Source organism: Electrona antarctica (assembly GCF_951216825.1).
Source record: "Electrona antarctica genome assembly, contig: scaffold_352, whole genome shotgun sequence".
NCBI classification, from domain to species: Eukaryota; Metazoa; Chordata; class Actinopteri; order Myctophiformes; family Myctophidae; genus Electrona; species Electrona antarctica.
The window spans coordinates 44,693-59,340 of NW_027637216.1; the positions used below are offsets into that span (position 1 = coordinate 44,693).

Below are 14,648 nucleotides of genomic sequence, written 5' to 3' on the forward strand. Positions count from 1 at the left end.
AACACATGGAACCAAATGGACCCTTATGGGTCGGTAACTCTGAGAGTGTAACACTTGTTGTAACCAAATGGACCCTTACAGGTCTGTAACTCTGAGTAAATTTGTATAATTTAATTATACAAATGTAGCCTAATTAGTTTTTACATGAGTTATACTAATAGTATAACTATATAACTCATGTAAAACGAATTAGTAAAACCACGGTTTCACTTGGTTATCATTAATATTTTGTAAAGACTTTATTGTTTATTTTAGTCAGTAAAATGTTGTGTTACTTATTGTTTATTTTCGTCAGTAATAAAATGTTTTGTTCGTTGCAGCCTCCCGGCCAGCAGGCGGCGCTGTCGTTCCTTCAAGCGGATGAACGTCAGCCTGACTGTAACGTGACGTATGCGGAAGCAATACAGACGCGGAAACGGTGGATTGTGTCAACAGAAAGAAAACAAACAGCGGATTTATTATCGTTCTATACTATTATTATAGAAGGACGAAATTAAACAACATTAGTTTAATATCTACAGATTAGTAAAACGTTAAACAACATCTTATTTACAGATTAAGACGTTAAACATTATATTTATAGATTAGTAAGACGTTAAACAGCATCATGTCTACAGAGAAATATCCTCGCAGTTCAATAGAAGATGATTTCAACTATGGAACTAATGTGTCTACTGCGGCTGTTCATGTCAGGATGGGTGAGTTTAATTTAATTATAATACCTTTTATAAGACATTTAGTTTATTGTAACTATGGAACTAATGTGTCTACTGCGGCTGTTCATGTCAGGATGGGTGAGTTTAATTTAATTATAATGATTACCTTTTAATTTAAACCTTTTGGGTTTAAATGACTAGTTACTCGTTTATTATAACTATGGAACTATAAATGTGTTGCTGCTGTCCATGTCAGGATGGCTGAGGTTAATTCAATGTAATTATCTTTTAAAACCTTTTATACTCATTATTATAATACAACTATAATTTTGGGAGTTAGATCATGTGTAAAAATGGTCGGTACAGTTCCAGACATTACAAGTAAGCCTACAGAAGTTGTTTAATTATTTTATTAGTTATTTAATCTGTATGATTGCAGTCACGGTCTGTGTGGGAGGGGCTAAGCCCTAATAACCCAGAAGGGTTTTATTTACATTATTGATTACATTCATAGTTGGGATTCCCCTCCCCCTCAACAGCCTGTCTGTCTGTCTGTCTGGCAGGCAGACAGGCAGGCAGGCACACAGACAGACAGACAGGCAGGCAGGCAGGCACACACACAGGCAGACAGACAGACAGGCAGGCAGAAATACAGGCAGACAGGCAGGAATACAGGCAGGCAGGCAGGCAGACAGACAGACAGACAGGCAGGCAGGCAGAAATACAGGCAGACAGGCAGGCAGGCAGAAATACAGGCAGGCAGGCAGGCAGACAGACAGGCAGGCAGGCAGAAATACAGGCAGGCAGGCAGGCAGACAGACAGACAGACAGACAGGCAGGCAGGCAGAAATACAGGCAGGCAGGCAGGCAGGCAGAAATACAGGCACACAGACAGGCAGACAGGCAGACAGACAGACAGGCAGGCAGACAGACAGGCAGGCAGGCAGGCAGAAATACAGGCAGGCAGGCAGACAGACAGAAAGGATGACCAGGAAAACAACCTTTGTGAAATGTTAAATAACATCACAGGTTAATAATTTAAAATCAAATGGATGGTATAATATTGTACCATTTGTCCATTTTCATAGCAGATCTACAAGCTCACAGCGCGTTGCATGGTGACTCGTTGTGGGCTTGTAGATCTGCTATTTGTGGTTAAAGATGTCATCATTGGTTGATGTGTTTCTGTAGTAAATTATATAAGTTACCGATTATATTGATTATTGGTTTAAAATATGCATTAACCCTAAAGCCCTGAGGCCCATCATAGTAAACCAGTGGTTTAGTTTTCAACCCTTTTCACATCATGTATTTATTCAGCATCTGAGCCACGGACCACCATCTGATGACATTTAGCCTCTCAGACCCATCTGAGCCACAGACCACCATCTGATTTAGCCTCTCAGACCTAAAATAAAGGCTAAATGTCATCAAATGGTGGTCCGTGACTCAGATGGGTCTGAGAGGCTAAATGTCATCAGATGGTGGTCCGTGGCTCAGATGGGTCTGAGAGGTTAAATGTCATCAGATGGTGGTCCGTGGCTCAGATGGGTCTGAGAGGCTAAATGTCATCAGATGGTGGTCCGTGGCTCAGATGGGTCTGAGAGGCTAAATGTCATCACATGGTGGACCGTGGCTCAGATGGGTCTGAGAGGCTAAATGTCATCAAATGGTGGTCCGTGGCTCAGATGGGTCTGAGAGGCTAAATGTCATCAAATGGTGGTCCGTGGCTCAGATGCGTCTGAGAGGCTAAATGTCATCAAATGGTGGTCCGTGGCTCAGATGCGTCTGAGAGGATAAATATCATCAAATGGTGGTCCGTGGCTCAGATAGGTCTGAGAGGCTAAATGTCATCAAATGGTGGTCCGTGGCTCAGATGGGTCTGAGAGGCTAAATGTCATCAAATGGTGGTCCGTGGCTCAGATGGGTCTGAGAGGCTAAATGTCATCAGATGGTGTATTCCATCCTGTGTGTACAGATCATTATATATTTATAATTATAGATTGTATAACATATATTAATATTATATATTTATATTATAATAACATTATATTAATTCATTGTTTCAGGGTTTCTTCGTAAGGTGTATAATATTACATCCTGTGTGTACAGAATAGATCTTAATATATTTATAATTATAGTTGTAATAATAATAATCTTTATATTCCCAGGGTTTCTCCGTAAGGTGTATTCCATCCTGTCTCTCCAGATCATTCTCACCACAGTCACATGTGCTGTGTTCATGCTGTGTGATCCAATCAAGAGCTTCGTTCATAACAGGTAATACTAATATGTAATCTATTACAATACATACAGTTACATGTGCTGAAACCATTGCTGTAGCGCCCCCTTTTGGCCAGTTGGAGTAAAGCCCTAACCACACCAAAGGGTCAAGACTGTCTAGGTTTGAGCAGTGGTCAGTGGTCCCTCATTGGCTGGTGGAGTACATTACATTACATTACATTACAGTCATTTAGCAGACGCTTTTATCCAAAGCGACTTACAATAAGTGTATTCAACATAGGTAGGGAACAAAAACTACTAATCACCAGAAGTCTTTAGTGCATTTTCTGCAAAAACAAGCAACCAAGAGTATACCTAGCGCTAAGGTAAAAGTGCAATATATCAGCTACCTATTTCCTTAAACAGATGAGACAAAATAGCTAAATCAAATGAGCATGAGCTAAAACAATTAAGTGTATCGACTAAACAAGATCCAATAAGCAATACAACAATAGAAAACAAGCGTTCGTACAACTAGTTAACAACAAGTAGGTCAGGCAGAGAGGAAGGGTAGTGTTTCCTGAAGAGGTGGGTTTTCAACCTGCGGCGAAATATGGGCAGTGACTCTGCTGTCCTAACATCAGTGGGAAGTTCATTCCACCACTGTGGGGCCAGAACAGAAAAGAGTCGTGACCGTGTGGATCGGCCAGAAGGACCCTTGAGTGACGAGGCAATCAGTCGCCCCGAGGTGGCAGACCGAAGTGGTCGGGCAGGGGTGTAGGCATCGACCATAGCCCGGAGGTAGGAAGGAGCTGTTCCTTTCACTGCCCTATAGGCTAACACCAGGGTTTTGAACTGGATGCGAGCCGCTACGGGGAGCCAGTGTAGAGAACGGAGTACACCGACATACACACATACCCAGCCAATACAAACACGCACTCCTCCCTGAGCCCCTCATTGGCTGGTGGGGTACACCGACATACACACATACCCAGCCAATACAAACACGCACTCCTCCCTCATTGGCTGGTGGAGTACACCGACATACACACATACCCAGCCAATACAAACACGCACTCCTCCCTCATTGGCTGGTGGAGTACACCGACATACACACATACCCAGCCAATACAAACACGCACTCCTCCCTCATTGGCTGGTGGAGTACACCGACATACACACATACCCAGCCAATACAAACACGGTCTTCTGACCGATACAAACCCCCTGTTGACCTCATACCAATTTAGAAACATACTTTAGTTACATCATCGAGAACAGTGGTTTCTCATTGGCTGGTGGAATGTACCGACATACATACCCAGCTGTTCTTGGTCCCCGATTGGCCGAGCGACGCCACCGACAAACTTCTGAAACTTCTTTACTGCAAAGTTTAATAATAATAATAATAATAACTAGAAAGAAGCAATTCTGGGAAATTGCACAGTGTGGTTGCCTCACTCGCTGATATAGGCCCCTCCCAGTAATTTTGCCAGCCAATTACAATGTGAAGTCACCCTTGTGATCATGCGTAAGTCATTCGGAAGGGATTTCCCCCCCAAAATCATGTTTTTGCAACAAACGGGTAATGGTTTTTGCAATTGTAGCGCCCCCTATGGATGAAAATGGAATTGCTTTTGGCTCTGCGTTGATTAAGCCACCCTCGACATGTGATTCAGATTTGGGATGGATCGGACATTCTATGCTTGAATTGTGGCATTTTTTGTAAAATAGGCCCCTCCCACTAATTTTGGAAGACGATTACGGACGAACGATACAGAAGATCAAAATGCTGACTGCTGTTTTAATCGGATAGGTCCGGAGATCATGTGTACCAATTTTTGTGAGATATGGACAAAATCTGTAGGTGGAGGATCCAAAAGTGTGTTTTGAACAAAATTCAAAATGGCGGAAAATCTATCTAGACGCAAATGGGCGTGGCCTATATGGGGAGATGCGTCATGACCCAAGGAATCCAGGAAAAATTATTTTGATTTTACGACCTACGGTTCAAGAGTTATACGCCAAAACGTAAAGTGGGCTGTTATAGCGCCATCATGAGGCCGATCAATATACTTATAAGGTTATTCATTTTAGTAATTATGATGAACCTTCCCCCCAAGTGTTGTAACTGTAGCCCGTACGGTCTCAGAGGAAAAGATACTTGAATGTGAGTTTTTGCATTTTCCCATTCATGTCAATGGGGAAATTTAATCCACTAATTAATTAATATCAATTAAACTATACAACGTATGTCTTAGCAAGGAGATAGCACACGATTCCCGATGAAGCCGGTCGTTTTGACATATGGCTCAAGTGTGTGCGGCAAAAACTGTGGGAGGAGTAGCACGGCAAAATAAACTGTGGGAGGAGTAGCACGGCAAAATAAACTGTGGGAGGAGTAGCACGGCAAAATAAACTGTGGGAGGAGTAGCACGGCAAAATAAACTGGGAGGAGTAGCACGGCAAAATAAACTGGGAGGAGTAGCACGGCAAAATAAAGTTTATACGGAAAGAAAACAACAAAAAAGAAAGAAAGAAAAGGTAAGGGGAACAATAGTGTGGTTGCCCATAGGCAACCACACTAATAATAATACTAATAAAGATGTAATGACTCCTCCAGTCCAGCGGTGGTGCTGGTCTCAGCTCTGGGCTCCTTGGCTCTCCTGTTGGCTCTGGCTGTCTACAGACATCAACATCCTGTCAATCTCTACCTGCTGTTTACCTTTGTGAGTACGCACGCACGAACAGTCACACACACACACACACACACACACACGCACACACGCACGCACACACACACGCACGCACACACGCACGCACACACACACACGCACACACACACACTAGGGCATTAACGAGTTGAGATTTGTCCAAGTCGACTTGTCAGACAGTAAAGTTGAAGTTGAGTCGATGCATCGTTTTATGACGGGGGGGGGGGGGGGGGGGGGGTGTGGAGGTGCGCACGCTCAAATACGGAGCATGTCAAACAAAGCACGGCGCACACAGTGGCCTCTCCAATACGGCACAGTGTGTATCATCTATACCTATATCTGTGCACACTGGTACAGAGACCTGAAAAGAGAACACCTAACAGGAGAGGGGGTATAATTGGCACACAGTTCAGCGGCCCGAGAACACAATACAAAATATAACATTAACACTAGTGGCAGTCGGTCTATATATTAACATTACAGCAGCCAGCAGCAGTTTGGCACATCATCAGCATACAATCTGCCTTCCACGACGTGAACCTCCTCCTCCAACTCGATAACGTTATCATGTTAGTTTTTTACTTATTTTCTGAGCCATGCAAATAAACAACAATCCGGCACTGACCGGAGACGGAGCGGTTCATGCGTCCCGCCCCGCGCGTAAAGCTAAACCAGAAACAGGACAGTCACTGCGTCAGCACGGAGGTGGGGGGGGGGGGGGGGGGGATATAGTTTGGGGATATAGTTTGGGGATAAAGTTTGCGTGCTTCTATCTGTTACTTCTCTGACACGCAGTTAAAATTCAGCCAGTCAATAGTGGGACACCGCTGAGAGCCACACACACAGCTGCAGTTAGGTTCTTAATTAAAGGCGCGCTCTGAATGCAATGCAAACTAATAGGCGAGTGCGCTCCGGTGCTCCAGGCTATGCAAAGGGAAAGAATAACTTCTGTCCGTGACAATAATCAATCCTACAGTTTGAATTCTGCACACACACACACACACACACACACACACACACACACACACACACACACACGCACACACACACACACGCACACACACACACACACACACACACACACACGCACACACACACACACACACACACGCACACACACACACACACACACACACACACACATATGATATGTGGGGAAAACAATTGAATTTCTTCTTTCTTTTTTTTTCAACTTTCGACTTCTCCTAATCTGATTTTTTTAATGAATGCCCTAACACGCACAGTCGCGCGCTCGCACGCACACACACGCACGCACACACGCGCACAAACAGTCGCACGCACACACATGCACATACACACACGCGCGCACGCAACAGTCCCGAACAGAGCTACAATATCATGACAACTGACAACGTGGCTGTAATCTAGTAGTTTACATCAATCAACTGACAACGTGGCTGTAATCTAGTAGTTTACATGTTTGTCTCTCAAACCCAGATACACTAACACAGTAACACTACACTAACCACTAACTAGTGATGCACCGAATATTCGGCCGCAGAAAAAATCCTTTTTCGGCCTATTCGGTTTCGGCCCTAATAGGCAGAAAATGTATCACCGAATATTGTATGCAATTGATGCATTCAAAAGAGCTGAATAGAAGTTTTATGGACCCATAATAGTGATTATTATTTAAGTAAAGTTTTGCCATAACCATTTATTTTGCCATAAATCAGGTAGCTTTTAGGTACGGCCATGACAGCAATGGTAGGAAAAAAAAGATATAATATTAATCATATTCGGATATTCGGTTTTCGGCCAAGAATTTCCCTTTCGGTGCATCCCTACCACTAACCACTAACCCAGGTACAGAACTACAGTGTAATGTGCATTAGGGTTAGGCTGTGTCTAATCCTCACAGATACGGAGCTACACGTGTAATGTGCCTAATGTAATGTGCATTGCCTATCCTAAAGAACAGACATATCAACTTGTATCTCTATCCTAAAGAACAGACATATCAACTTGTATCTCTATCCTAAAGAACAGACATATCAACTTGTATCTCTATCCTAAAGAACAGACATATCAACTTGTATCTCTATCCTAAAGAACAGACATATCAACTTGTATCTCTATCCTAAAGAACAGACATATCAACTTCTATCTCTATCCTAAAGAACAGACATATCAACTTGTATCTCTATTCTTCTAGACTTTGCTGGAGGCCGTGTCCGTGGCAACAGCTGGTAAGTGTTTTTTTCTTTTTTCTTCTTTAAAAAAAAAACATGTTATTGATTACATCATAGCACATGTGTGTGACATCATCATCATACCCGGAAGTTATGCAGGAGAACAAGAAACAGAAGTGACAAGTCTGGGACATTGGCCATAACCAATAGATATTCAGCATTGATTGGTCATAACCAATAGATATTCAGCATTGATTGGTCATAACCAATAGATATTCAGCATTGATTGGTCATAACCAATAGATATTCAGCATTGATTGGTCATAATCAATAGATATTCAGCATTGATTGGTCATAATCAATAGATATTCAGCATTGATTGGTCATAATCAATAGATATTCAGCATTGATTGGTCATAACCAATAGATATTCAGCATTGATTGGTCATAACCAATAGATATTCAGCATTGATTGGTCATAATCAATAGATATTCAGCTTTGATTGGTCATAACCAATAGATATTCAGCATTGATTGGTCATAACCAATAGATATTCAGCATTGATTGGTCATAACCAATAGATATTCAGCATTGATTGGTCATAACCAATAGATATTCAGCATTGATTGGTCATAACCAATAGATATTCAGCATTGATTGGTCATAATCAATAGATATTCAGTATTGATTGGTCATAACCAATAGATATTCAGCATTGATTGGCCATAACCAATAGATATTCAGCATTGATTGGTCATAACCAATAGATATTCAGCATTGATTGGTCATAACCAATAGATATTCAGCATTGATTGGCCATAATCAATAGATATTTAGCATTGATTGGCCATAACCAATAGATATTCAGCATTGATTGGTCATAACCAATAGATATTCAGCATTGATTGGTCATAATCAATAGATATTTAGCATTGATTGGTCATAACCAATAGATATTCAGCATTGATTGGTCATAACCAATAGATATTCAGCATTGATTGGTCATAATCAATAGATATTCAGCATTGATTGGTCATAATCAATAGATATTCAGCATTGATTGATGATAATAATAATAATACTATTTCTCTCCACAGTAACATTCTATGAATACTCCATCGTCCTCAAAGCCTTCGTGTTGACCTGTGCTGTGTTCATCGGACTGACCGCTTACACCTTCCAGTCCAAGAGAGACTTCAGCAAGCTAGGAGCAGGGTGAGACAGCTGTCTGTCTGTCTGTCTGTCTGTCTGTCTGTCTGTCTGTCTGTCTGTCTGTCTGTCTGTCTGTCTGTCTGTCTGTCTGTCTGTCTGTCTGTCTGTCCGTCCGTCCGTCCGTCCGTCCGTCCGTCCGTCCGTCCGTCCGTCCGTCCGTCCGTCCGAAACAATGACCTGTGTATGGCTGCGTAGCCATACACAGGGCTTGACACTAACGGTTGCCAGGTTTGCCCGGGGCAAGTAAAAACAATGGTCGGGCACGTTGCTACCGGGTTGCCCGATCGGGCAAGTGTGCATTTTGAGTGAGGATACAACCGTCATAGTTCGCTATAAACACAACACCAGATATATCTGTCTTAGTTGGCTATAAACACAACACCAGATATATCTGTCTTAGTTGGCTATAAACACAACACCAGATATATCTGTCTTGAACGTCTTAGTTGGCTATAAACACAACACCAGATATATCTGTCTTGAACGTCTTAGTTGGCTATAAACACAACACCAGATATATCTGTCTTGAACGTCTTAGTTGGCTATAAACACAACACCAGATATATCTGTCTTGAACGTCTTAGTTGGCTATAAACACAACACCAGATATATCTGTCTTGAACGTCTTAGTTGGCTATAAACACAACACCAGATATATCTGTCTTGAACGTCTTAGTTGGCTATAAACACAACACCAGATATATCTGTCTTGAACGTCTTAGTTGGCTATAAACACAACACCAGATATATCTGTCTTGAACGTCTTAGTTGGCTATAAACACAACACCAGATATATCTGTCTTGAACGTCTTAGTTGGCTATAAACACAACACCAGATATATCTGTCTTGAACGTCTTAGTTGGCTATAAACACAACACCAGATATATCTGTCTTGAACGTCTTAGTTGGCTATAAACACAACACCAGATATATCTGTCTTGAACGTCTTAGTTGGCTATAAACACAACACCAGATATATCTGTCTTGAACGTCTTAGTTGGCTATAAACACAACACCAGATATATCTGTCTTGAACGTCTTAGTTGGCTATAAACACAACACCAGATATATCTGTCTTGAACGTCTTAGTTGGCTATAAACACAACACCAGATATATCTGTCTTGAATGTCTTAGTTGGCTATAAACACAACACCAGATATATCTGTCTTGAACGTCTTAGTTGGCTATAAACACAACACCAGATATATCTGTCTTGAACGTCTTAGTTGGCTATAAACACAACACCAGATATATCTGTCTTGAACGTCTTAGTTGGCTATAAACACAACACCAGATATATCTGTCTTGAACGTCTTAATTGGCTATAAACACAACACCAGATATATCTGTCTTGAACGTCTTAGTTGGCTATAAACACACCAGATATATCTGTCTTGAACGTCTTAGTTGGCTATAAACACAACACCAGATATATCTGTCTTGAACGTCTTAGTTGGCTATAAACACACCAGATATATCTGTCTTGAACGTCTTAGTTGGCTATAAACACAACACCAGATATATCTGTCTTGAACGTCTTAGTTGGCTATAAACACACCAGATATATCTGTCTTGAACGTCTTAGTTGGCTATAAACACAACACCAGATATATCTGTCTTGAACGTCTTAGTTGGCTATAAACACAACACCAGATATATCTGTCTTGAACGTCTTAGTTGGCTATAAACACAACACCAGATATATCTGTCTTGAACGTCTTAGTTGGCTATAAACACAACACCAGATATATCTGTCTTGAACGTCTTAGTTGGCTATAAACACAACACCAGATATATCTGTCTTGAACGTCTTAGTTGGCTATAAACAACACCAGATATATCTGTCTTGAACGTCTTAGTTGGCTATAAACACAACACCAGATATATCTGTCTTGAACGTCTTAGTTGGCTATAAACACAACACCAGATATATCTGTCTTGAACGTCTTAGTTGGCTATAAACACAACACCAGATATATCTGTCTTGAACGTCTTAGTTGGCTATAAACACAACACCAGATATATCTGTCTTGAACGTCTTAGTTGGCTATAAACACAACACCAGATATATCTGTCTTGAACGTCTTAGTTGGCTATAAACACAACACCAGATATATCTGTCTTGATCTCGGATGTCTTGACTCGGCTCGGCTCGAGCATCACTATGCTGCGTCGTACGGCGGTGTTCGCTCTGAAAGAATATATATTCAAAGATTTGCGCCACATTTTCACAATTTTTCAAAAATAGCAGACCTACAAGCGAGTGCCGCGCTACGAGCTTGTAGATCTGCTATTTTTCAATAGCTAAAGTAGAACAGAATGCTTAAAACACCAAAAGGGGTTCCCGCTCGAAATGGCTTAATACACAAATTACTCAATTTTACACAAAAGTGACAACAAAACAAAGCATTTCCTCGCTTACGGTGATGAAAGTATTCCAAGTTGGTCCCGCAGAGGGTCAGGCTTTCGCCATCTTTGTTGAAGAAGAGTCTGGGCAATTAAGGTTTAGTCTTACTAGAAGTACTAAAAGTTTCTCAATCTTATTTAGATTTAGTCTGGCTTAATCTAGTTACCTCTGAGGTAGGTTTCTGGAGGTCAATGATTAAAGTGTAATTTACCTTTGAGGGGATTAAGTCCACCCATCAAGACCATTAGTGTCAACCTCAGACCATCAGATCATGGTCTGATTCTGAATCTAAATGGCTTTGTGTTTCTGCTATTGTCCTGGCTCTGCTCTAATTAAGAGCAATTTAGAAGTTTAGCATTTAATGGTGTGTTTACTACCCTGTTTCCTGTAATGGATTGGTATTGTTTAAGCCTTGTGGAAATGTGGTGTTTAATTTTAAAATCCACTGCTTCTCTGCATATCTCCTTTCCCCCTCTGTCTGACTAACCCTAACCTAGTCCAATTACCTCAGGGTTTAGGGTTAGGGTTAGACCCTAAACCCTGAGGGTTAGGGTTAGGGGACTAACCCTAACCTAGTCCAATTACCTCAGGGGTTAGGGTTAGACCCTAAACCCTAAACCCCAGAGTCAACGAGTCTCCTCAGAAATAGGGAAGTGAGTGTTGATCAAATTAAATACATTTTTGGAACTGCCTCGTCTATTGCGATTGACCAATCAGAATCAAGCATTCAACCAAGCCGTGTAATAACATATAATTGAATATAAACAATCTAATATAATAAATAATAATAATAATAAATAATAATAATAATGTGTTTCAGGTTGTTTGCCTGCCTGTGGATCCTGATCATTGCTGGTTTCATGAGGGTGAGTCACACACACACATACACACACACACACACACACACACACACACATACACACACACACACACACACATACACACACTCGCTCGCACGCACGCACGCGGGCGGGCGCTGGCCAGGGGGAGGCAGTGTAGAGACCAGTTCCTTTCCCCTCCATCAGGCGCCCCGGCTGGCCAGGGGGAGGCAGTATAGAGACCAGTTCCTTTCCCCTCCATCAGGCGCCCCGGCTGGCCAGGGGGAGGCAGTATAGAGACCAGTTCCTTTCCCCTCCATCAGGCGCCCCGGCTGGCCAGGGGGAGGCAGTATAGAGACCAGTTCCTTTCCCCTCCATCAGGCGCCCCGGCTGGCCAGGGGGAGGCAGTGTAGAGACCAGTTCCTTTCCCCTCCATCAGGCGCCCCGGCTGGCCAGGGGGAGGCAGTGTAGAGACCAGTTCCTTTCCCCTCCATCAGGCGCCCCGGCTGGCCAGGGGGAGGCAGTGTAGAGACCAGTTCCTTTCCCCTCCATCAGGCGCCCCGGCTGGCCAGGGGAGGCAGTGTAGAGACCAGTTCCTTTCCCCTCCATCAGGCGCCCCGGCTGGCCAGGGGGAGGCAGTGTAGAGACCAGTTCCTTTCCCCTCCATCAGGCGCCCCGGCTGGCCAGGGGGAGGCAGTGTAGAGACCAGTTCCTTTCCCCTCCATCAGGCGCCCCGGCTGGCCAGGGGGAGGCAGTGTAGAGACCAGTTCCTTTCCCCTCCATCAGGCGCCCCGGCTGGCCAGGGGGAGGCAGTGTAGAGACCAGTTCCTTTCCCCTCCATCAGGCGCCCCGGCTGGCCAGGGGGAGGCAGTGTAGAGACCAGTTCCTTTCCCCTCCATCAGGCGCCCCGGCTGGCCAGGGGGAGGCAGTGTAGAGACCAGTTCCTTTCCCCTCCATCAGGCGCCCCGGCTGGCCAGGGGGAGGCAGTGTAGAGACCAGTTCCTTTCCCCTCCATCAGGCACCCCGGCTGGCCAGGGGGAGGCAGTGTAGAGACCAGTTCCTTTCCCCTCCATCAGGCGCCCCGGCTGGCCAGGGGGAGGCAGTATAGAGATGTCACCTAACCCTAACCCTTGTCTCCATGTTCTTCTATAGATGTTCTTCCATGACGACCGCTTGGGCTGCTGTACGCTGAGATGTGTCTCCATAGAGATGTGTCATGATTTTGTGTCTCCATAGAGATGTGTCTCCATAGAGATATGTCATGATGTTGTGTCTCCATAGAGATGTTGTGTCTCCATAGAGATGTTATGTCTCCATAGAGATGTTAGAGATGTTTCTAATGTCTACTCATCATGTGTTCTGTAGATCTTCTTCCATGACTACAGCATGGAGCTGCTCTACGCTGCGTTTGGAGCTCTGGTGTTCTGTTGTCTCCATAGAGATGTGTCATAATGTGTCTCCATAGAGATGTGTCATAATGTGTCTCCATAGAGATGTGTCATAATGTGTCTCCATAGAGATGTGTCATGCTATGTTGTCTCCATGTTCTTCTGTAGGTGTTCTTCCATGACGACAGCATGGAGCTTCTCTACGCTGCGTTTGGAGCGCTGGTCTTCTGTGGATTCATCATCTTCGACACCAGCCTGCTGATGAACCAGCTGTCTCCTGAAGAGCACATCCTGGCCTCCATCAACCTCTACCTGGACATAGTCAACCTGTTCCTGCACATCCTGAGGGTGTTGGACTCCATGAAGAAGAACTAGACCTCCTACCCTAACCTAACCTAACCCTAACCCATCTATCTATTCCTAGACCTCCTAACCCTAACCTAACCATAACCCATCTATCTATTCCTAGACCTCCTAACCTAACCTAACCTAACCCATCTATCTATTCCTAGACCTCCTAACCTAACCTAACCCATCTATCTATTCCTAGACCTCCTAACCTAACCATAACCCATCTATCTATTCCTAGACCTCCTAACCCTAACCTAACCATAACCCATCTATCTATTCCTAGACCTCCTAACCTAACCATAACCCATCTATCTATTCCTAGACCTCCTAACCCTAACCTAACCATAACCCATCTATCTATTCCTAGACCTCCTAACCCTAACCTAACCTAACCCATCTATCTATTCCTAGACCTCCTAACCTAACCATAACCCATCTATCTATTCCTAGACCTCCTAACCTAACCTAACCCATCTATCTATTCCTAGACCTCCTAACCTAACCTAACCCATCTATCTATTCCTAGACCTCCTAACCTAACCTAACCTAACCCATCTATCTATTCCTAGACCTCCTAACCTAACCTAACCTAACCCATCTATCTATTCCTAGACCTCCTAACCTCCATCAATCTGTTATCCACATCCATGAAGAACTGAACCTCCTCCTAGACCTCCTACCCCCCCCCCCCCCCCCCCTCCTGTCTTGGAAGTGAAACTGTTT

The 14,648-nt window shown here is 43.5% G+C and overlaps 1 protein-coding gene across 2 annotated transcripts; it reads left to right on the top strand.

Annotated features, from left to right (window-relative positions):
• The first annotated feature begins 404 nt into the window (after positions 1 to 404).
• On the top strand, positions 405 to 14,053 carry tmbim4 (transmembrane BAX inhibitor motif containing 4). 2 transcript variants are annotated; one of them, XM_079531893.1, is made up of 7 exons: positions 405 to 698; positions 2,828 to 2,936; positions 5,503 to 5,608; positions 7,770 to 7,803; positions 8,845 to 8,962; positions 12,189 to 12,234; positions 13,743 to 14,053. In XM_079531893.1, the coding sequence occupies exons 1-7, from the start codon at positions 608 to 610 to the stop codon at positions 13,947 to 13,949; spliced, it is 711 nt and encodes a 236-aa protein (XP_079388019.1). In that variant the 5' UTR covers positions 405 to 607; the 3' UTR covers positions 13,950 to 14,053. The 2 variants fall into 2 exon arrangements, with proteins under 2 accessions (XP_079388019.1, XP_079388020.1); XM_079531894.1 differs by lacking the exon at positions 405 to 698 and adding an exon at positions 751 to 794.
• Positions 14,054 to 14,648: the final 595 nt, after the last annotated feature.